This window comes from Eupeodes corollae, chromosome 3, assembly GCF_945859685.1.
Source record: "Eupeodes corollae chromosome 3, idEupCoro1.1, whole genome shotgun sequence".
NCBI lineage: Eukaryota > Metazoa > Arthropoda > Insecta > Diptera > Syrphidae > Eupeodes > Eupeodes corollae.
Window position 1 is genome coordinate 78736184 of NC_079149.1, and position 25619 is coordinate 78761802.

General features: G+C 32.9%; 1 protein-coding gene across 4 annotated transcripts in view; it reads left to right on the plus strand.

Annotated features, from left to right (window-relative positions):
• LOC129949119 (putative helicase mov-10-B.1) overlaps positions 1-24357 on the plus strand; it is a 43279-nt gene extending 18922 nt beyond the window's left edge. For all 4 annotated transcript variants that reach the window (XM_056060384.1, XM_056060382.1, XM_056060385.1 and 1 more), the window contains 15 exons: positions 2712-2771; positions 2832-2980; positions 5658-5835; positions 6714-6933; positions 7892-8061; positions 8511-8635; positions 16633-16694; positions 16780-16893; positions 16952-17108; positions 18057-18373; positions 18443-18555; positions 20625-21314; positions 21371-21476; positions 23284-23560; positions 23617-24357. In XM_056060384.1, the coding sequence (XP_055916359.1) occupies positions 2712-2771; positions 2832-2980; positions 5658-5835; positions 6714-6933; positions 7892-8061; positions 8511-8635; positions 16633-16694; positions 16780-16893; positions 16952-17108; positions 18057-18373; positions 18443-18555; positions 20625-21314; positions 21371-21476; positions 23284-23560; positions 23617-24237 (3359 nt within the window). In that variant the 3' untranslated portion in view covers positions 24238-24357. The remainder of the gene's footprint in view (positions 1-2711; positions 2772-2831; positions 2981-5657; positions 5836-6713; positions 6934-7891; positions 8062-8510; positions 8636-16632; positions 16695-16779; positions 16894-16951; positions 17109-18056; positions 18374-18442; positions 18556-20624; positions 21315-21370; positions 21477-23283; positions 23561-23616) is intronic.
• Positions 24358-25619: the final 1262 nt, after the last annotated feature.

The window sequence follows — 25619 nt, forward strand, 5'->3', positions numbered from 1 at the left end:
AGTTGTAATATTTCTGGGGAATACGCAAAAATGACTATATCATCAGCATACATTAATACCTTAATACGAAATCCAGCTAAATCAACACAACCTGGAAGGTAATCCACAAGATCATCTATGAAGAGCGAAAACAAGATGGGACTCAATGTACAGTGTACAGCCCTATCTTACTTCCGAGGTGGTTGTGAACCAATCAGAATCAAAATCAAATAGATTATATTTTCGCAAATCCTGAAAATAAAAGTTGTAGCCATCCGGCCCATCCAAATTAAGTTTCTTTTCCTTTGTCTTTCTATGATATACAGCTCTGTTCAAAATAATAGGAGTGCTTTTACAAAATTTGCTCACTGGTAATCCGCCCATTTCTCTACCGGTAAGTATAACGGGGCATTAAAGATGATAAAACAATGAACTGGTTTGGAATTCATAACTGTTTATATTTGTAACCAAAGATCAAATGATCTTTACTCTAAATCAGGCTATTCAAAATAATAGGAGTGTGAGTTATATTGTACGTAAAAAAAAAATCAAAAACTTAAAAAAATAAACAGTAAGTAACTAAATTAAAATAGGAATATTAAATAGTTGGAATGTCGAATATCTAAACAAGTTTAGTTATTTAGTGGGCCGAGGAAAGCACTGCACCGAAAAACGGGAAATCATAAAAAAGTTGCGAAATGAAGGAGAAACTTATAAGGATATAAAGTTGATGTTGGGGTGCTCTGACCAAATGGTCGCCAATGCTGTAAAATATGATCCTTTTGCGTCCTCTAAGATGATCCAGGAAGATCTAGGACTGTCAGTAAGTAGCGTAACAATAAAAAGGCGATTGTTGGAACACAATCTTTTCGCTCGCAGTCCACGAAAAGTGTCGATGCTTACAAAAAAACATGTAGCCGCTAGTTTGAAATTTGCAAGAAGTCATGCTAATTGGCCTGCAGAGAAATGGCGAAACATTTTGTGGACGAGACCGAAATTGTTTTATTCGGTGAAACTGGCTCTAGGCAATACGTCCGACCACCAGAAAATTCCGAGTTTAAGCCTCGGTACACCATTAAAACGGTAAAGCATGCAGGTGCTAAAGTGATGGCATGGGGCAGTTTCTCATATGCTGGTGTTGGCCCCATACATCAAATCATTGGCACGATGGACCAGCGCGTTTATGTGGATATAATGTCCAGTGTGATGCTGCCTTATGCGAGTTGGAATATGCCGGTTAAATGGGTATTTCAACAAGACAACGACCCGAAACACACCAGTAAGTCTGCCAAGGAATAGTTTCCGGTCAATGGGGTTGAGGTCATGGACTGGCCAGCTCAGTCGCCTGACCTCAATCCCATAGAAAATGTATGGGCAGATGTGAAAAAGTTTCTCGACGAAGACCCTTGAATTCGAGGCAGTTGTGGGACGCAGTCGAGGAAACATGGAACCAAATTCCAGTTGAGCGTTGTCAGGCCCTTGTGAACTCAATGCCACGCAGATGTGCAGTAATTATAAAAAACAAAGGATTTTCCACAAAATACTGACAAACAAATCTTAATATTGAATATTTTTTTTTATAGTTTTTATACTTTATTTTGTTTACCCCTATTATTTTGAACAATTCGTTTTGGCTTTATTTTGATAAAATTCATGTTTTTACTACCTTATTTGTTTTAAACAAAGTAGTCTTTAAGCATAATAATAAAAGTCTGGATTACCTATTTTGTACAAAAGAAAAAATAAATTTAAAAAAATTATACAACTTTTGAGTCACGATTTAATCTAAAAAGAACAGGCACTCCTATTTTTTTGAACACAACTGTACGTATGATCTTTTGCAAATTTAAATCGAAGATCCTTAAGCACAACAGATTTTTTTGTTTTGCCAGCTTTAACTTCTTCAGATGTCAACCACCAAAAATAGCACGCCAAACATTCGTATTTAATTTTTGATGTAGAGTTGCAGGAATTTGAGGCAATTCGAATGATTTTACATCTGTCATGATTTCCTTCCTTGGACTTGGTTTCCATAAGAGAGGGTATCTGTTAAATAATTTAAAACACAAGTTGTACTACACTCAATGTGTTTAGCAATTAGGCGGCTTGAATAACCTTTCGCATGGGCTTTCTGGGCTGTATTTAAAATGTTTGGTCTTCCCATTTTTCATCAAAATATAAATATATTTCACGAATTATTGATAATTGATTTGTTACACCCTTTATACCTTTACGATCCCGAGCACACGTTATTTTCAGTTATCCTGACAAAGCGTTTATGCATTCGCGATGGCTTGATCTCTAAAATGGGTTTTCGGTGTTCCTCGTGTCGTCTCGAAACTTGGGGGCAAAAATTCGAGTGTGCTCTTTTTAGGAATGAAAAGGTTTCCTATGAAAATTATTCGCTTAATCTCCATTAAGGTGTCATTCGCTGAGGTAATGTTGTTGTTGGAATTTGTAATTACCAATAGTTATGTTTGTTGATAACAGAATGTACCTGTGGCTCAAGTATGAATTCTGTAATTTTTTTTTATAAACAAGGGAATTCGAATGGGACCAACTTTAATAATAATAGTTTTAAAGAATGTTGTCATATATAAGATCAAAACTAGTATCAGCTTTACTCAAAAAGTATTTAGAAGTTGTCAGTTTTGTATTCACTGTGAAAAAAAAAAATGAATTTTTCCACACTTTAAACTCCTTAAAATTAAATATGACATTACTTTTTTCAGCACACGAAGAACCTCTTCGTACGAAAGAACCAATAAAAAATCTTTGGAGAAGTGAGATTGGTAAATTATTAATTGATGGAAAATATTGATTACATAATATACATTAGGTAATTTTTCTAGCAAAAGAGAAAATCGCTGAATTTGTTTTAAATCTATACCATGACTTACATCTTCAACCAAATGGACTCGTTTCAAAAATAACAGTTTGGAAAGAATTCAACAATTTCAAGAAAACAAACAATTATGGAGAACATTTTTTCAATGAGAACGTAAGTTAACTGGCTTTTTTAAATGTGTGCTTGGGTAAATTTTGCTGTACGATTATATAGACTTTATTTGCAATTTTTTATATTTTGATTTATGATTAACAAAAAAATGTATGTACTTTATAAATTGTTTTAAAAATTCTAATTCTAATTTATTTATGAAGAATTATTCTTCTTTATTAGAAAAATATTTCTTTTGGTGGACAAGTATTCAGCTTTTGAAATAACCTACCATCCTTAGAGGAACTTCTTTTTACTCAATTTTAAATTTTATTTTCTCGACGATATAACTTCATTAAATATTAAAGCTACTTGATAAACACTCGGTGTCTGAAATTATATTAAATATACAAAAATCTTTCAGAGAATATGTTTGCATTGTTATTTGGTTTGACATGCCTAAGAAAACTGCAAATAAAGTCGTTAATTTTTTCCATAGTGATTACACATAAAATGATAAAATATATTCAACTAGATATTTCTAATGTTCCATCTCGCTCTTCTGGTGTTGTAATATTGGTATGAAACTTAACCCATCTGATTCTTCAGGAATGAGATTTAATCAGATTAATTTCCTTTGGTATTGAACGTACAATATATGTCAAAGATGTTAAATAATAAAAATGCAAAACAAACATAAGCTGTTGTAGAGCAATCACAAAAACTATTAAGAACATTTATTTCAAACTGCGATCTTTGGGACATATTTATTAGCCAATAATAAGAAATAATTATAAAAAATAAGAAAGAGTATGATAACTTAATAAAAATAATTTTTGGTAGAAAGACTGAATACAAGTATGTATGTTTTACTATGGGAGGGGGGTCTATCGCACCTCGTTTAGGGAAAAGGGGCAATTTTATTAAAACTGACAAAAGCGATACGTCTTACACAATAAACGATCTTAAAAATCGGAACAAGCTTAGAAATCTCTCGAAGATCGAAAGCTTAATGACCGACAATACGGCTTTCGTAGCAATAGGTCCACTGATGATCTCATGGTTCATCTCACCGAACAGTGGAGCAAGTCTTTACATAGTTTTGGAGAAAGTAGGATTATTGCACTTTATATTTCAAAAGCATTTGTTAGGGTTTGGCATCAGGCTCTCTTATCGAAAATGCGTGCTTTAAGTGTTCACGAAATCCTGCTTCATTGGATTATTAATTACCTTTCGAATGGTTCAATACAAGTTGTATTGGGGATTCAAGTCTGAAAAATAAATGCTGGTGTGCCCCAGGGCCCCGTTTCATCTCCAACACTCTTTCTCCTTTTTCATTTTTCATACATTGTTTCGCTAACGATAGTACTCTTAGCTTTTCATATTCGTTTCCCGAATCACATCCCTCACCTTCGAATGTGGAACTGCAACGACAAAATATGATAATAAATTTTGATCTAAACAGCCATTGTTCAATGGGGAATACAAAACCGCGTGGAATTTAATGCTTCGAAACCCCAATGCTGTCTTGTATCGTTAAAGCGAGATATACCTCCCTTGCCATTATCAATAGATGGCACTTGCATCAAGGAGACTGAACATCTCGATGTTCTCGGTATGTGTATCACCACCTTTTGTGGAATGATCATATACGAAAATGCCGCAAGATGTTTGGGTTTTCTAAGGCGATCCAAGAAGTTTTTCCTCCCCTCTGATCTGGCTGTTATTTACAAGACTTATATACGTCCAAAGCTTGAGTATAACTCCCATATCTGGGCTGGTGCTCCTGCAACTTACTTAAACCTCTTGGACAGTATTGAACGTAGAGCATTTAGATTGATTGGTGATAATACCATCGTGGGATCATTTACGTCGCTCTAACATCGTCGTAAAGTTTCCTATATCACCCTCTTTTACCGTTATTTTAACGGTTTATGCTCTCGTGAAATAGCCAGCTGCATTCCTCCCCTTAAACAGTTCAACCGTAATAATCGCGCTTCTAGGAATGCCCATCAGTATACCCTCGAGCCGAACTTCGGTCGTACCGTCAAGTACAGAGATTCGTTCTTCAGCCGTACTACGCGAATGTGGAATTCCTTACCACACTCTGTTTATCCCAGCCATTGCAATATTCAGGAATTCAAAACCAATGTGCACCGACACTTCTTTCAACCTCTCTCTCCCTTTCCCCTTAAGTATGTGCTTATTATAAAAACAAAAATTTTAATAAAATCATTGTGCTTATAAATAATTAGTACACTTTAATTAATTAACAATTAAACCAATTAAATTAGCAAAATTCCAACACCATTCCGGAACTTTTTGAACAATATTTGTGTGTCAAAAAAAACAAACACAATGTTCTTTAACTGCTATTTTTTTCGTTGTAAATTGAAGTTGAAAACGGTAAATTTGATTAAAAACAAACTAAATTAATAGTTGACAATTGAAAAACCACAAGTTTCTTCAATTTTGATTGACAAAAATCACTTTAAAAATTATACTATTTATGTGGGTTTGTAATATGAGTTAAGGTTAAGGTAAGTGTTGAGAAAGATAAGAGTTCTAAATTGTGGGACAGTCAAAAAATCTGAAAAGAGCCAAAGAATGAATAGAATGTCATTAATTTCTTTTCTTACAGAGTTTTACCCTAATTATTATATTCTTTTTGTGTAAAATAGTTTTGGTCTTAGAAAAACAAAAAGGAGTATTTCATTTTAACAGCTATATTTTCTTTCAGATAGGAAAATTATTACAAGAAAATAAACTTTTGCTCCACACCTTTAAAGGCAGTACGGATTTTCGAATATCTTTTAGGAAAATATTTGAACTTCGTAATCAAAAACTAAAAGAATTGGATGAAAACCAGAAAACTTTGAGAAATATAAATTCAGATTCTTGTTCTTCAGAATTGAATGGTAAGTACACATTTTAATTATTCCAATCAGATTTGTTAAGCTGTTTTTGAGACTTCAAACTTCATAAACTTAAATCGATTTTATTATTTATAGCGGTCCTTTATTTTAAATTTTTGGTCCACTAATTTATTCGTAATTCCAAAGTTTTTTTTTGGATTGTGTTTCATTTCAATTTTTATTTAATGGAGCATCCTCTTCTTTCTAACGAGTACAACATCGAAAAATGGTTCAGCTTCTGATTCTAAATATTTGTATATATTTTATTTTTCGCCGATTAACTTTGTTTTTATTATGCGCTATAAGTCATTTCTACTAAATCTACGGATAAGCACTTAGATTGTTAAGGAGGTGGCCAATAATAAATTATTAAATTCAATCTTCAAAAATATGCCTATACATTTTCAGAATGAAAGTATCATTTTTCTATTGAAAATGTATATAGGTAATCCGCCTCGACTTGGCACTTAAGCCCTATTGAAGTCTTTAACTGAGCGCTCGATTCACACTAATTACGCTTCTTACTCACACTCTTGTACTCTATTGTATGATCGTTCAAGGTCAGCAGATACTCATAAAATATTTTGTTTTTTAATTCCTTGTAAACAACCGTTATATACTAAATTACTTAAAACTTTAAACGAAATACTTTTTACTTAAGTTCAAGGCTAAAGTTGGAGCAAAAAAGTATTTTGCGAATATTGAAGTAATGTCGATGAAGCGCATGAAAGTGCAAATGGAAATCGCGTATAATAATATTCTTTCCAAAAATACACATTATACCAAAATAAGTAGTTTACTGGTTCAATTAGTTATTTCACACTATTTTGTATGCTTTTAAAACTGTAATTCTTAATAAGTTTACCTTTTTTTTTAATTAGAAAAACCTGTTGAAGTTTCAGAAGAATTTTGTGCAGATGACAAAGAATTTGATTTAGTTTTTCAAGGCGGATGCTCGCAACAGATAAACGCGAACTTTATACAATTAAGTACAGCGTGTTTCATATGTCAAGAGATTTTCAAAACACAATCAGAATTCGAAGATCACGTCAGTATACACGGTTTTGAGTCTGATTTTGAGTTTATTAGGTCTCTCAAAAGGTAAGTCTTTTTAGTTGCTTTTTTATTTATTTATTTTTTCTTAAGCTACGAGCAGAAGGCATATAAACTCCGCATTTTTTCATTTTTAAGTCATCATTTGCAACTATCGACGCATATCATCTGAACACACATTCTGCAGACGCACGCAAATAGTATGCGAACGATATGCGACGAGCTTTTTTGCTTATCATCTTAACACCTTCGCATATTTTTTGTAACCGTTGGCGTGGATTTGCGAGCATGTGCGATCGTCCCATTCATTTGCGGTGACACAAAAGCAAGACAACGCAAATATGCATATCAGTAGCAAAAAAGCAAGTGTTTTGATTGAGCCTGATTGCAAAGCATATGATTCAAACGAAGAATTGGAGGTAGAAGATATCAAAGTTGACTAATAGTCTTTGTTGTTTGCTGTAAACTGCTAATGTGTTACCGTACAATATTAATATTGTATTTAATATTAAACACAGTATTATTTAACTTGAATTTTTGTTTCAATACATAATATTGAACTTGCAAATCTCAAATTTTTGAAATTTACTTATATTTAAATATGAACATATTGCCATTCCATTCCATATCGAAGGGCAATTTGCGGATTTTTCCGCATATCGTGTGATATGCGCCACAAATTGGCCGCAGAATTTGCGCACTCATTAACACTTAATGTGCGATCAAATCTTATATACGACTTTGCGTACAGTGATTTACGCGAAGCATTTGCGCTGCTTTTTAAACAGTGTGATGTCAGAACCGCGAATATGTGCCGTCTGCTCGTACCTGTAATCTCAATGTATAGGCTTTTTATTGTATAATTGTTAATAGTATTTAATTTAAAAGTAAAAATTAATGTTTCAAAAAATTAAATGAGAAATTGAACATAATTTTAAATATGTAGATATGTATGTATACTTATGTTTAAAATTATATTTTACTTTATGTTTGTATCTCTTTCTAGTGCGAATAATATTTTTGAAATAACCTATCGTTTGTGCAATAAATCGCATTATTTTTGTTTTACATTGAAATCTGTAGAGAAAGATGTTATAATAGACAAAATTATAATCGTTCAAACAAAATCGATGCATTTTTTAAAAAACGATCGTGTTCCGTATGAATTATCACCAGGTTTGTATATTTATATTTCAACAGACTATGCAGTAAATCGCTGTGGTGCGGTTTTTATTTATTTAATAGTGAAATAAATATTAAATAATAATCAAGAAAATATTATTAAAGATCAATAACTCCACAGAAACTATAAAAAAAAATATTGCTTTAATGCGTTCTTCTTTAACTTTAATAAGTTAAATAGGACCTAAGTCCATTCAATTATTTCGTGATGAGCTATGATTTCTTGTCAATAAAATGTCAAAAGTAATACATATTGAATATATTTTCAGTTTTTAAAACACACACAAAATTTTAAAAAAATGGAAGAACATTTTTTATAAAAAACATACATAATTTTACCTCGCATAATTTAATATTCAAGCAATATCGAAAAACGCACTTCAGCGATTTTTCGCACCAAATGTTATTAAGAAAAAGTAAATTTACTAATATATATTTTAAAGATGGCATTGATTCGTTTTTTGTTGATTCTCACTTATTTACGATTGGAGTCGAACAACCCTTAATCGTCATCTATAGACACAAGTCAGACAAACTTGTGCGTTTTGTAGAAGAACATCATTTCTTAGTAAGTATTTATTTTTATTTTTACGATTTTTGTAAATATTTATATCTAACTAGCCGCTTGGTACGTGCTTCGGTATATATATCGCACAGTTATGTATAACCTAACCAATAATGATTATTAAGTTCATTTATTCAAACAAAAAATATTTTAAATTGCTAGCAATTTAAAAGGCCAAATGACCCAGATGATCTATTGTTTATATTATATTTATCAACGAAGAGTAAAAAAAAAAGGATTGGGTATTCTTACTATGGTGGGTCTATATTGGTTAGTCTTAAACAGTTGGATAAACAATATTTTTAGTTTTTCTATTTTGAGCATGAATAAATAAACAGTTGAGTGTACTGATTCTGGAACAGGCAACATAAAGTTGGCCATATGAAAAACATGATTCCTCCAAATTGACACCACAAACGTGAAGTGTTTGCCCTTGGGCCTTATTTATGAACATCGCAAATGATAAACGCACAGGATATTGTAATCTTTTGAATTCAAATGGCATATCAGTTGGAATCAGAGGGATACTCGGTATCAAACAGACTTCTCCTTTTGATTTACCAGTTAAGATTGTAGCTTCAATCAAATTCAGCAATAACTTTTTCACTGCCAAACTGGTGCCATTACACAGTTTTGATGGATTAATTTTTCGCAATAATATAATCAAGGAAACAATTTTCAGATTCAAGCAATGCGGTGGTATACCACACCTGACAGTTTCGCTTGGATTTGAAATGACATTGATATGAATGTTTTTCGGTGCTAAAACGGTGCGTTCTCTCAGCCAATCATGGTTTCTGTAGTTATGAAGAATATTCGGAAAAACACATATAAACTGCGCAATTGTACAAAAATTGTTCGGTGATCAATCCGTTGGAACTGTCGATTGGTATTTTGCCATCACCAATTTCTAACAATTGTTTTGATAACTCATGGGCAGTTGCATCATTATGTAGGTGAATACGCATATTAATGTTCAGTGTTAATTTTCGTACATATTTCCAAAGAACTGATGACTTCAAACAGGCGTTTATTTCATCAGTAGGAGTTTATCGAGGAATGACAGGCAATGTTTGACGCCATTATGCACTCATCCCATTAAATAATTGACGTTAATCGAAGAACTTTTGCCATAGCAGAATTCCTCGAAATATTTCAAGTTGGAGTTTCAATCTATGGCAATTTTAATGCAGAGTGTGCGGTCCGACAACCTTCTAATAATGTAGCAGCAATTGCCGAAGATGCAAGTGCCAATGCACTTCTGTTCCGATCGAATAGTCGCTAAAATCAATGATACAACGAAAGTTTTGCTGAACCAGCAGGTGCATCCAAGAAATATAATCCACCTGTGTTATTGGAAACGGTTTGCTTGATTGTGTCATACACATGTTTTTGTTGAATATTCAATTTGGTTATATTCGATTGTACAAATAAACGTAAACCATTAGAATTGAACTCCTGCTCACGTTGCAATTCACGATCGAAAAAATCATGTACCTCACGATTCAGCGCGGTCATACCCAATTGTGATAAAAATGGCCCTTTTTTCGCTTATTAGTATTTTCACTTGAAGTTTTACACCAGGGTTAATATTGTATAATAATCAATTAAAAGCGACTATCTCGTTTCGATGCTAGGATTCAACTAACTTTATTCAATATTAATATACTTAAGAGTAAAGAATACATGTGTATGTATGTACATTATGTTATGTATAGTAAATATAAAGCTATTACAATACATCCCTCTTTTTAAGTTAAATAGGAAATTAATACATACATACTATTTGTTTTAAACTAATTAGAAAAATCTCAAAATTAACTTGGATTCAAAATATCATTTTAATTTAAATATCTTCTTGGCTTATGAACTTCTCTACCACTTCTGGTTCTATAAGAATTATTGTTTGAAGTTGGCAAAGTAGGTAAAGTAGATGAAGTAGGTACCTCGATGTTCTGTGGTGCTTCATCCGTAGCTTCAACTTGTAATTGCGGCATGTTGTCGTCATCGCCTTTCTCTGGAGCTGTTGTTGTTGTTGTTGAGTTTGATGAGCTAACATCTTCATCTGCTTCATATGGAACAAGAAGAAAAGAATTTCTTCTGAGAGTGCCGTTTGCTGTCTGGATAACATATGATCTTGGAGTGGGGCCACACCCTATGATCCTTCCCCAAATCTTCATATCGCGCACCCACACTACATCTCCTGTTTGGAAGTTTGGCCTTGAAATAACACCATGTCGTTTGTTGAAATACATCGCCTGTTTATCTTTGCAACTCTGCTCAGCCAACTTATGATTTTCGTTGCTTTTTCCTTCAGGTAAAAGTTGTTTCTGGGCGATTGGCAAAAGTGTTTTTATTCGCCTTCCCATCAGAAGTTGTGCTGGAGATGATCCGTCTGTTAATGGAGATGCTCTGTATTCCATAAGAGCAATATAGGGGTCTTTCTGGTGTTTCACTTGTGCCTTTATCGTCTTCACCATCGATTCTATGAATCCGTTTGACTGCGGGTACCGGGGACTTGATGTTATGTGTTTAAAATTCCATTCTTGTGTGAAACGACGAAATTCACTTGAAGCGTACTGTGGACCATTGTCGCTTCGGAAAACTTCTGGAATGTCGTGTCTTGCGAAGATTGATTTAAGATGATTGATGACGCATCGTGATGATAGATCTTCTAGACGGGCCAGCTCTGGATACCTCGAGTACATATCTGCAACAAGTAAAAATTGATTAGAACCCAATGAAAATAAATCGCTTGCAATAATTTGCCAAGGGCGCTCTGGAACTACTGATGGCATCAGTGGTTCATGCCTTGGGATTTTATCTTTTATACAGATATGACATTTTGAGATATAGCTTTCTATATCTTTAGAACATTTTGGCCACCAAACTGACATTCTGGCTCTAGCCCTGCATTTCACAATTCCCAGATGTCTGATGTGTATCCGCTCTAACATGTCGTTGCGCATACACTGTGGGATAACTATACGTGTTCCATGCATGAGTAAACCGTCGTTAATTGAAAAGCTAAACCGATCATTCCAGAATTCTTGCACTTTGTGACACTCTGACTGTCTTTTTGGCCAACCTTTGAGAAGGTATTGAGAAACGATTTGCAAGGTTTCGTCTTTTTCTTGTGCCTCTTGAATCTGTTGAATTTTGTAGTCTGTAGCAGGAATATCGGATAGGATTTCAACAACGTACACACCTAGATCTGCTTCTAGGTCTGTTGTATCCAATTTATTAAGCGGTTGGCGGGATAGTGCGTCCGCTGCAATGAGTTGTTTGCCTGGTATGTATCTGATTTGAAAACAGAACTGCATGGCTCTCATTCTCATTCTTTGCAATCTGGGCGTCAAATCGTTGAGATTTTTGTTTGTGTAGATCGATACCAGTGGTTTGTGGTCAGTCTCCACTTCAAACTGCATCCCTACCAGGTAGTCTCTAAATCTTTCACACGCCCATGTGAGAGCCAACGCCTCTTTCTCGATTTGAGCATATCTTCGTTCGTTGTCAGAGAGAGTACGTGAAGCGTATGCGACTGGCCTCAACTTGCCTTGTCCTCCATCCTGTTGCAAAACTGCACCTATGCCGAACGAGGATGCATCAGCCGAAACGATTGTTCGATGTTTCGGGTTGAACGGTATGAGGGTTGGATGAGATGTCAAAAGCTGCTTGACCTTTTCAAATGTGGCACTCTGAACAGAATCCCATTGAAAAACTGAATTGCTGCGTAAAAGCTCATTAAGTGGATGTAATAATTCTGATAAATTTGGAACGAATTTACCTAGATAGTTAACGAGTCCAAGAAATCGTCTTAGTTCTGCCACATTTGATGGTCGTTGGAATTGCTGGATGGCTTCAATCTTGCATGCTTCTGGTTTTATGCCTTGCTGATCGATTTGGTGTCCGACAAATACCACACTTGTTTGGCCGATTGAACATTTGTCTTTGTTGAGCGTGATACCTGCTGCTTTCAGGCGCTTAAGAATGTTTCTGAGTCTGACATCGTGGTCTTCCATTGTTGCTGCATAGACCAATATATCATCCATGTGACATATGACTCCAGGTAGATTTTGTAAAATGTTTTGTATTTTTCGCTGGAAGTGCTCTGGTGCAGATGTGATTCCAAATGGTAAGCGCTGAAAACAGAAACGACCAAAAGGGGTCAGAAATGTGGTAAGTAATTGACTTTTTGGTGCTAATTTTATTTGCCAAAATCCAGAATTAGCATCGAGTTTTGAAAAATATTTGGCATTTGCTAGTTGCGCTAAGGAATGTTCTGGCACCGGGATTGGATGCCATTCCCTTTTAACACATGCGTTTAATTTGGTTAGATCCACACATATACGAATGTCTCCGCTAGGCTTGCTCACGATTACAACTGGTGCGCACCACTCAGTTGGTTTTTCCACTGCTTTTATAACTTGTTCTCGTATCATCTCGTCTAATTTTTGTTTTAACTTGTCCATCAGGGGAATTGGTACTCTTCGCGCAGAATGAACTGCGTATGGTGTAGAATCTTTCTTTAGCTCGATGGCGTAATCACCAGGTAAACACCCTAGGCCTCTAAAGAGTTCTGGAAATTCTTTTTGCATGTCAACTTCACTTACCTCTTTATCGCCTTTATTTCTTGAGAGTTGATTTACCCGAGAGATTATTTTTAATGCTTCGCCATCCTTTAAACTCAAAAGGGGAGTTTGCACATGGTCTACAACATATATACTTGTTGTAATGTGCATGCTGTTGTGCTCTAATTCACAATCAAATTTTCCCGAAATTTTAAGTAAATTTCCTGTGGGACCAGTAAGGACACGATCTGCTTGAACTATCTTCATCATTTTTAACTTTAAATTAAAAAGAGAAGATGGGATGATCGTAACTGGTGCTCCGGTGTCAACTAAAAATTTTACTGGTATTTTATTAATATACACATTTACATGCCACTGCTTTTCAGATGATTTATTTTCTGTGACGTTTCCTAAAAAAGTATTTACTGCATTTACGGGACTTTTATTTGCCTTACACACTCTTGCAAAGTGATTCCACCGTAGGCGGGGCATTGTGATCGGTTATGTCTGCTGTTACCACCACAACTTGTGCATGTTTTATTTTGTTTGAAATTTCGTTTACTTTGAGAAGAATAAGTTGGTGTTTGATTTTTACTGTTGCTGGTATGTTTCGATTCTGCTTTGCTCTGGTTATTTGTGTGGACGCTATGTATGCTGCTGTTGCTTGTGGTTGTTGTATTTGAGAAAAGTTCTTGTTGTTGCCTATGTACAGCATCGCTTTGCCTAACAATACGTATTGCATGTTCAAGGGTGAGGTGCGATTCCAACTGTAATTTTTCTGACAATTGTTTGTCACGAACACCAACAACAAGACGATCGCGAATCATTTCATCGCGAAGGGAACTATACTCACAATAAGCAGATAATGTATAAAGGTCCGTTATGAAATCTTCGATTTTCTCACCTTCCATCTGATTTCTTGAGTTGAATTTCGCGCGTTCGTAGATGACGTTTCGCTTTATAATAAAATGATTCTCGAAGGCATCCATTACGTCTTCGTAGACTTCCCTCTTTTCAGCTTCCAGGCTTAGGGAAAGGAAGACGTCGTCTCCTTGGGGACCCATTAGGTATACCAGCGTGTTTACCTGTTCATTGCTTGGTTTATTCAATAAGCCTGATGCGGTTCGAAATCGCTCAAAACGGCGCTTCCACTTTGGCCAATCTTCTGGGTTGAAAGTGAACTTGCACTGTGAAGCTGCTTACATTCACTGCAGTGTTAAATATAGGCACATTTGTGGCGTTTTCGTCTCCTCCCGCCATTTTAAAGTTCTAATTTGATTTCAATCGAAAAAAAAATTTACAAATTGCTTTAATTTAATTTTTTTTTTTTTTTTTTTTTTTTTTTCTCGATGCTACCGCTGCCACCATGTATAATAATCAATTAAAAGCGACTATCTCGTTTCGATGCTAGGATTCAACTAACTTTATTCAATATTAATATACTTAAGAGTAAAGAATACATGTGTATGTATGTACATTATGTTATGTATAGTAAATATAAAGCTATTACAATACAAAGATCGGCAAAATTTGGAAACAACTAACACTTCTCGCGGTTAATTTTCTTTAGACCAAAAGGTCGAAAACCCGGATAATTGTATAGATCAACGTCATAAACATCTGGATAAAAATGGATCTACCGGATTTTCGAAAACCGCTATTTCTGTACAGAGAAAAAACTACTTGACTACAACAAAGTGTAGTAGATTTGATTGTTTTCAATTTTCTCAAAAACTAAATTATATTTTAAGATTGGGTTTCTAGTTTTTAATCAATAGTTGGCTAGGGACAAAAGCAACATTTTGTTTGAAAGAATGGGTTTCTGGCTCACAATAATGTAGGTGTTACCGTTGTTTTCCAATCTTTGATTTTGTTTTTCTGATTTTTTGACATCTTGCGTTCTTCGCCTGAGGGTAGAAATTTGGATTATAAATAAGGCTAACATCATAAACAAATAATCAATACATCAAAAACGTTTTTTTGTAAAAAGGCGTTTTAGCATTAATTTCAAGTTCATACGTTTATGTATGTGTTAAGGAGGATTTGTTTGGAAAGTAAATATAAAAGAGCAGGGATTTTGGAATTTCGGGTTGCATTCCAAATGAGCTTAAAGCTTATTTTTTTAAATACATTTTAAATTAATTTTTTTATTTACATTATAATTTTGATTACATGAAAATATCTAACAATAATAAAATAAATAAATAAATGTTTCCAAAACTGTACAACCAAAAAAAAATCATTAATTGAAACAGATAATAATAGACGAGCGAAAATAAAACTATGTTGTTGATATAATGACGTTGTGTTAGAATTTAATTTACTAGAAATTGGAGTCGTCATCTTACCGTAAGATTACAATCGGGTTTTTCAGTTGCAACAATTGCAGTATTCTTGTAACGATGTGTACAAAATAAGTGGATGTGAGAAAAATCGAGTGTGGTAGGAGTAGCTTTTAGCCAAAAGTGTAAGGAAACTTACAAATACACAGAATGATTAATTCAAATTTAAGTTTTTGTATGCTTTAGTAACATTTTTATTATTCATCGAACTCCAAAAACGAATATTTCAGCACCATTATAGAAAAATGCATGATCTTTGTTACCGAGTACGATTAATTATACTGGCAAAGATTGTTGATAGCAAATTTGATGACTAAATAAGACACTCATCTTTTATTAAAGAATATAATGTTGACCCAACAACTTATAAGGAGGCTATGGTAAGCGCATGCAAAAATGCTTTTCAAAAGAAACTTAAATTTCAAAGACAAACAATTTTAGACATTTGTTGATTTTCCAAGTAGACGAAAAGCATTTAAAAACAAGTGATTTTTTTCAACTGAAAAAGATGAATGCGTTGTTATATGTCATATTGCATGATTAATAATAAAATAATTTTCCAGCAGTTTTCCAGCAAAAATTCAATTATTTTAACTCAGAGCACGGGAAGACGCATTGTTTGTATTGCATATAAAAAATTCAATCAATTTGAAGTTATGTATATCTATGTCGGTACTTCATAGGTACTGTGTTCAATTTACAATATCGCGGGGAATCTTAGTACCATTACATTGTAGACTATTATCCTAGGATAATTATGATAAAATATTGCACCACTTTTGATACTCCAATTTTTTTTAAGGATGGAAACTATGTCAACTTTGTCTTGCCAATCGTAGTAATCTGCGACGGAAATGTGATAAAACGCTGTATTTAAGAGTCGGTACACTTTGGCACTTCAAAAAAAGAAATACAATTATGCAGTATTTAGTAGCATGAGTTTCTGTTGATTTCAATTAGTTTTTTATTAGCTTTCCCTATCAACAAACCAGAAGTTTATCATCACCCTTTGCGCCCTTTTTCATCATTTCATCATTTGACTATATTGTTGCCATCTTCACATTAAATATACCTTTTTCATTTTCAGAGGATTGAAGAGTTTCCAAAAGTCTACTTTTCCTTTCGTTCATGTAGGCTCCCAAAAATGACGTGAGTTGAAAAAATATACATTTCCAAATAAATAAATAAAATAATTAATAAATATCATCATATCAACTAATATATCATTTTTTAGCTCAATGAAAACGAAATTAAAACTCAATGATTACTATCCTGATGCTAAAGTGAAAGCTTCACAGCGTGATAATTTTTCTGATGAATCTCTGAACCACGTATCAAGCCTATTCGAGTAACAACACAAAATTTTGTATTTATTTTTATTATTAATTTGAAAATATTTTCTTCAGAGATTATAGAAAAGGGGGAAAATTAAATGTACGAAATGTATGTGATGTTTTAAAGGTCACACTTCAAATTGAAGACCTTGAAAGCCAGAAGGACTATTTGCCCTTGTATCAAAAAGCAGCTGAAATAAAGAGATTTGGAAGAGAATATTCAGTGAAGGTATGTTATTTAAGAAAATAAAACTTTATATGCAACCTATTTCTACTATACAGAGTGTCCATTAAGTCAAATGTATTTCAGAAGATGTGTATATTACACTTGTAACAAATAGTGGAACCTTTTTAAAATAAGGTGGCCTAGTCTTGTGTGAACTAGGGCCTCACCTAACAAACTTCTCCATCTAGCTCGGTGGCTAGCTAGATGTCTCCAGTTTCGCGGTTCAAGTTGGGCGAGGTCAGGAAACTTCGCGTTATAAATTATAAATCACAATTTTTCTGTCCAAAGAAATCAGCTTAGTATCTATTCAAGAATAAGTAGATTAGATAAAGGAAACTACTGACAGGAAAGCTTATACACTTAGATAAATAGTTGGTCAACGAATGTAGATAGCGGGTTTGGTCGCTACAACAAAATGTTTAACTAGTTGGAAAAAGACAAAAATTCTACAAAATCAATTACATCGCAGGCAGTAAAACTCACAATACTTTTAAAATGCTCTGTCATGCGCCTGTTTCACGAATTATTTGTCTTTAAATGATACGGTTGTTTCAATTTACGCCTGATTTTAGTGGTCCCGTATGCAACTCTACAATAATATCGCATCGAAGTAACCTGAATTTCTACGAGTTAAACTTCGAATCCCAATTTTTATGACCCGTTACTTTCGATAGCTAAAAAAAACTATCAGCAGACTTTTGTTTATCATAATTAAATTAAAATTATGAAAAGAAAGAAGAATTCATTTGATTTATGTGTTTTTCGAGCACCTACTTTATATGAAGAAGAAGGGTGTTAGTGATTATTGTGTTATTTTATTTAAGCGCAACGAAAGCAGGTGCTCAGGTTTTCCGACCGAATTCTCTATATTCATAATAGTCCCTTAGTGTCCTACTATTTGGTCGACTTATTTAAAACATACCGTTTGAAATAAATTAATTTTTTTTTCAGCTCAAAAAACTTCCAAAAAATATATTTCTGGAAAATATTGTGTCAATACTGGATGAAATAGTTTTGACGCCTATCAAAAGTTTTGAAAATAAACAATATTTTAATGCCATTGTGGAAGGTGTTTATTACGACACAATTTGTTTTCAACATGAATCCTTTATTGATGAAAAAATAAAATACGATATAATGCTACGTCCATCACGTTTGTCATTAAAATATCAGTTTAGAGCGTTAGAAATGCTCTCTGATAGTATGGAAAGGAAACTTTATTTATTTCCAGTGGATGTCAAATTTAGGAAACATATAATAAAGGAAACGTGAGTATATTATTATTGCTCTTATATTTTTTACATATTCATATTTAAATATTATTTTTAATTTCCCAGACTTCAATTGTTTAATCCTTCGATTAAAAACAATTTTGAGCAGTTAGAAGCTGTAAGGAATATTGCATTTGGGCCTGATGTATCTTCTCCGTATATAATATTTGGTCCTCCTGGTAATTATGATATTTTTGCTTCTTTTTTAACAATAATTACAAAAAAAATACCAAATTTAGATTTCTTTATATTAATCAAAACCCAGTTCTTTAGCTCAGAACCTTTTTTTTATTTCATTAATAACAAAAACAAGTGGTTTCAGTATGGTAATTTATTTTACCAAGATGCAAAACTAAAGAATTGTAGTTTCGTTTGTGAAAAGCTTTTTAATAGACTTCGTTTGAATGAATAATGTAGTTATTAACAAAATATTAGTGTAAACTTACGATTTTAACGGACACGCTTTCTAAACTCAGTGAAAAACGTGCTTACAAATCAATTTGATGGACTTAATGCAAATGGCTGCATTGGTGTTATATCTAGAAATAAATGGTTGCATTTATTTACTGACCTTTTTTGACTAATACAAATCACGAAAAATGTTTAATAATTTATTAAACAGACTAAATAGAACTAATTATTTATAATAATAATTATTATTAGCAAAATAATAGTGTTCTTCACTCAAAAAAATCGAATCTTAAGTCATTTGAAATCTTTGATAGTAATGTTTATCACCTAAATCACACATGCGGTAACATCTATTTGATCAAGTATAATTAAAAATTTCCTTACTGCAGAAGATTGTCCGACATTAAGTTTTTCATTAATAAAATAATGCTTGTTTATTGGTTCGTACAAGAACTTTGGAACGCGATGCAGATGGCAATACAATTTTGTCATTCATTCATCCTCAGCTTTTCGCCGCCGTTTCTCCGAAGGTTCTTTATCATTCTAAAGACCAAAAAGTTTTTCTGTCTACCGATGATCTGAATAAATCTATCTAAGAACCACCAGAAACACTTCTATTATCTCGATTAGGACTAAATTAGAACATTACACGGTTTCTAAAAGCTCTAGTTTTAGCTTAGCCTACTTTTGATATTACTCTTTTGGTTATCTAGGTCTCTTTTAAGGTTGGGTTAGCTGAACCATGCGTAATATGAGTTAAAGGTGGGCTTAGTAGAGCTGAATCGGATTTTCTAAAGAGAGAACATTCTTAAAGTTGACCAAAACAATTTATTTGTATTAATATATACAACCATAACTATACATCGAAGTATTAAGCAATTGTTAAAATAAAATGTTTGTATCAGTGATGTGAAAACTATATTCTATTTCAAAATGTTCATCTTTTAACTGATATCGGTTTGAAGTTAATCACAGGTTTGATAATGCTAAACAATCAGGAAAACTGTTGGATTTCTAAGAAATATAAAAGCATTCATACATCAAAGACCTATTTTCATCGTCCAGGTTTTCATTGCACCCTTACAACATAATTTTATGCTTGCAAAACGGATTCTCAGCCTCATACCTCGTTTGTCAACTCAGCAGATGAGATATTTTGGTACCAAAAAAAAACTGTAGGGTTTTTCTGCCCGCGTAACTTATTTGATATTTTCAATCAGAACTTTATTTTTCTTTACTATTTTTCCACTTTGCAAATTACAAACCGTTGTAGCAAAACATTTATAAAAGATTTTTGATTTTTACAACAGTAAAAACATTATAAACGTTTCAACCTCAGAAACAAAACACCAAAAACTATAAATTAAATTGCTTTTAGGGAAAAAAATTCAATTGACTTAAATTTAGTTTTAAATATTGATCTATACCATAACTGACTTGTGACATCCTCTTCAATCTTAAAAGTTAGCTAGGTCATAAAATGAGCTATGTAAAACAAAGCCTCTCCTTGCACCTTTATAACCAATATATAAAGATGTTCCATGTGGAACTTCTGGTTAAGTTAAGGTTATATTAATATTGGGAGTCCGTCACCACATACTCTGATGAAATTAACACAGCTAATTTTATGAGATACAAATAAAATAGATAATACTGTCCCCAATCGTATGCAGATTCTGTAATCAATATTACATTTTTGTTCATAACAAAGGGAAAATATATGTCTTTAACGGTTTTTCAATTGGTTTTTAAGTTTTAAAGGAATCTTTATAATACACATTTTCTTATTATTTCTGCATTTCTCAATTTTTATATTAATCAAATATTACTTCTTCAGGTACAGGTAAAACATCAACCATAGTTGAAACTGTCCTCCAACTATGGCATCGACGACCAGAAACTCGAGTTCTAATTACGGCAGGTTCTAATAGTGCCTGTGACGAAGTCGCATTACGGTTATTAAAAACAATAAATGAAATTCAACCGGAAAAACCTAATATTTTAAGGATATATGCTAAATCAAACGAAAAACGGCTTGACTGCATTGAAGATGCTTTGATAGAAGCATCTAACTTTTATAGTGCACATTTCTATCCAAGTGTAGAAGCCATACAAGAATATCGGATCATAGTTTGCACTATATCAATTGTGGGCAAACTTGTTTCAGCACAATTTGGTTCAGATTTCTTCACTCATATATTTATTGATGAGTGCGGTGCTTTAACTGAACCTGAAGCGCTTGTTGCTTGGATGGGAACTTCATCATCAAACACACGTCTAATTTTATCTGGAGATCATAAACAACTAGGTCCAATATTAAAATCGACTCGAGCGGCTAGTCTTGGGCTTAGTATTTCACTCATGGAACGCTTGTTAAACAGTGAGTGCTATGCAATCGACCAGGATGGTAATTATAATCGATCAATTCAAACGCGACTTATTCGGAATTACCGTTCACACCCTGAAATTGTTGCTTTATACAATAAACTTTATTACAATAATGAGCTTAAATCTTTAGCCCGAAAAGGTAAAACCAAATTATTAAAAACTGGTAAACGAAATTAATTTAATTAACTTTTACAGGTGATATAAATTGGGGTTTGCAGTGGCACATGTTACCTAATCGTAACTACCCAATCATTTTCCATTCAGTTTATGGAAATTGCAATAAAAACAGACGCTCTATAAGGTTTGATTTTATAACTTTATCTTATTGTTTTTAAAAGTATAAAAGAAAATATAAAATTAGGTCTTTTCATACGCGCAGCATTTGAGTGGGCGAGGTTAATTAAAAAAAAGAAGACTCATTTCTCTCTTGGTATTAGCTTAAACAAAACAAAGCTTCTATGAATGTGTACACATGCTACTCAAATGTGAACGATTTTAAATTCAGTTGTCTATATTTTTAGCTTTTGGCTATTAAATGTTTAAAAACTAGAGTACAGGTTTTTTAAACTATTTATTTTTTGTAGGACCGATTAACAAAGTTTTTCATTGGAAACCATGGTAATAATGCCATACTACCATTATGGTTCTTCTAAAAATCAGATCTAATTCATATCCTTAGTGTTCTATGTTTAAGGATCAATCACTATAATAACTTACTTTAAAACTAAAGCAAAAGTGCTTATTTAAAATAAGTTTAAGTTCTAAACTGAGTTTTTCCGTTGTCAAATTTACCATTTTAATACTATAAAAGTCCTCCTTGTGCGCTAAATAATCGATGCTACTTATAATATGAGGGTCCAAGTTCGTCATTTGACTTGCTGAGAGGACGGATCTAGCTTTATTGTTTTTATTCTTAAAAAGTCATTTTGTATAGGTGTGAAGCATTTGCATAGTTTCTTATTGAGCAAGGACAAATCAAGCCATACTTGAGGACTTCATTTGAAGGCATATTTCAGGAGCCATAAAGTAGTTATAAAATACATCGCCTTAGTAAAAACTGATTTTAGCTATTTCTACCGATAATATGTTTACCACGCCATTTTTCTCAATGCTCACGTTCATTTTCTAAAAAATGAACCAAAAATGCGATGAAGTTCAACATTATTATTTCTCGTCGTTCTTCTAAATCCAGTTCTCAAAATAGAAAAGTTCTTTATTTTGTGGTGAATGGACTGCTCTCTTGCACTGCACAATCTTTTTTTTTTTGTAAATCATACATATTATAATGGTGGTATTATCAATTTTAGTTCTTTAATAATGCTTGCTTTTATCCTAATAACTTGGAGTGTATGTATTGCATAAGTTGCCTTCCATAACAACTTTCGTTCAAAAACATCCATAAAAGACATAATCATGATTCCCATTTAAGTATCAAGTTTAAGTTTTTTTTTCTGTTAAATAAGATATTAAGAGCTGTGATTTTTCTACATTAGCGGTTTGTTGTTATACGTTTACCACAGTATTAAAATATATGAGTTTTAGGCTATGCGCGCACATGCAACTTTTAGTTTCGAAACTGAGCACTATAGACTTATATGAGAGTCCGCGCACATGCAGAAACCATTCTGTCGCCCAAACGATCACCTCAAACCAATTCCTTAGTTTGTGTCACAAGGAATTTTAGGTAAATTATAGGAATAATTTTCTGTAAGTGCAAGAGAGAGAAAATGTAGTTTATGTTTATTGTCTATTGGTTTATTTCGTTGTTTACTTTCGAAGTTGCTTATGTGCGCGATGTTTGGGCAACTAACGATCGAACTATTTGATTTCAAAAAAGTTGCATGTGCGCGCCTAGCCTTAGAGCACATTTTTTCATTGTGTCAGCAAATTTTCTATCAAGGTTTATTTATAGGAAATCTTTTAACTATGGTATACCATAAGTCAAGAAAATGTGATATTTTATATACATACCTTTTAATGATGATTTCTTGCGTAATTTATTTATTTGAAGCAGACGCTTTGTTATGATAGCAACTTTTTCTTATGTTTATAACATTTATAGCATTTGCAATTGAGTTGTATCATTATTCGTTTACAATTTTTTGTAGTTTGTGTAATGAAGAAGAAGTTAATGCTGTAATGGATTATGTCAAAGATCTCATGTTTTTTGGCTTGAAAGGAAGAAAAATCGAGGAAACTGATATTGGTATAATATCACCTTATAAGAAACAGTATTCTCGAATACAAGAAGAACTTTGTTCTCGTGGATGGAGTAATATTGAAGTTGGCGCTGTTGAAACATTCCAAGGAAAGGAAAAATCGATAATAATTGTCTCTACTGTCCGTTCTTTTACAAAAACTTTAGGTTTTCTGGAAAACCCAAGAGTAATTTATATATTGTAAGTTTACTGTTTATTATTTTAATAATCTAAATATTTCAGCGCCTTAACGTTGTGTTGTCTCGTGCCAAAGCTCTGCTTATCATGATTGGGAATCCAAAAACTCTATCTCAAAATAAGGATTATAAGTTCATCATTGACGAATGCGTGAGAAACCAAGCCATTCGTGGTGGTGATGGATTTGTTGAGTTGACGAGCTCAATCGAAACGAATGTGAATCCAAATAAAACTAATTCCCAGACAAAAATTTCGGCTAAACAAAGACGATATAGGAAAAGAAATTCAAAATTAAAAAAAGTAACAAACAAAGAAAACCTCGTTCCGGTAATTGAAGAAAATAGTAAAACTAATGATTTTAAAACTATATGTGGTGAAAGTATAGACACTTACCCCAAACGAATATCTACCACGATCCAAGACAATATTTCAAATAATCAAAATGTTCTGAGAACTCCAAATAAGCCACTTGCAACTGTGTTTCCAAGAAGACATGCTGAGGAAGAATGTATTACGTCGCCTTCTCCAGTTTCTCCATTACCTAATTGGGAAAAACTTGAATGCGTAGATTACTGGGCGGATAATTATGTTCAGAATAACAGACACAATTACGCAACTTCTGTTATAAAAAAAGAACATAAGAAAAGTACTTGTATACTTTCCTAAGAAAACATCCATTTTTTGTTTTTCGTACTTGACTCTTTATGTGATATAAAAATGTTCGTTTTGCTTTGTAAAAATTTTAATTATTATTTTTATCAATAAAATTTTAAATGTATGTGCATACATATGCTTTATTTCTTAAAAAGCCTTTGAAAAAACTCAACCAACATTATTCTGATATAATTGTTATTTTTGCAACATGAAATGAGTTAAATTTAAGGGTGAGTCAATAATGGAATTCTAGGTTTAAGAAAATTTTGATAGGTTCTGTCGCTGTTTTCCAATCTTTCATCCTGTATGTGAAGTAAACGTTTTGAGATTTTTTTTTAAATCGGATATGAACTTGATAGACGGATTAAGGGGTAATAAATAGAGGTGAACATTAGTGCGAAAAAATATATACTTTTCCTATATGCAATTTCAAGCTAAATTTATTTCGTGAATGCATTTAAAAAAAATGCAAAATGGCAACAAAATTCAATTTTTTTACTGATGACATTAATATGTTTTAACTATTCGGTATCATTAAAAAAGAATTGCTGATGGAGAAGTGTTTGTTGAGGTCCTAGTTCACACCGGGGTGGAATTGGCTAAGGTGATTGTTGATAAATGACAATTAAAATGATCGAATTTGATCTACATAAGGTGATAGTCAAAAAAATGTGATAGTCGTTTTCAAACAAATTTGTTGATTCCAAATAGAGCTACCAGACGCTTACACAAACGACTGGAAATTTGTCTTAGTTCACTTTGTTTCTTTTAAAAAACACATTCCTGTGACCGACAAAGCTTACGACATTCGAAAAAAAGCAAGAAAAGTAAGAATTTTATTCAAAATCAGATTATTTAGATATTTTATAAGAATCAATTTAAAATTTCACCAAGGCAACAACGAATTTTGACAATTTGAATCCGAAATTGTTCAATCGAATTGAATTGAGTTGAATCATCTTACACAGACGGAATGAAAATGATAGTCAATTTGACTATCAAAAAATTGATAGTTAACAATCACCTTAGCCAATTCCACCCCTGGACTCTAGCGCCAGCTTAACTGCTAGAACACAATGCAAAATCGGAGCCGGAGTTGTAACTGGAGTCGGAAAATTTGTCAAAAGTTTGCGTTTCACAAAAAGTACGCACACAATGTGTCGTACGAGTTTTTGATGTTATTTGGTATATTTGCAGTTTACAACCACATTAAATTTCTCAGAAAATATTTTTTTGTTCACTTTTATTTCTTATTTAAATATTTGTCCACCACTCTTTCTCATTTTTATTAATGATCTCCTGTCTGCAACATCTAATCCTACTCTTAGCTTTTCATATTCGTTTTCAGATTCACACCCCTCTTCTTTGGATGTGGAACTGCAACGACTAAATAT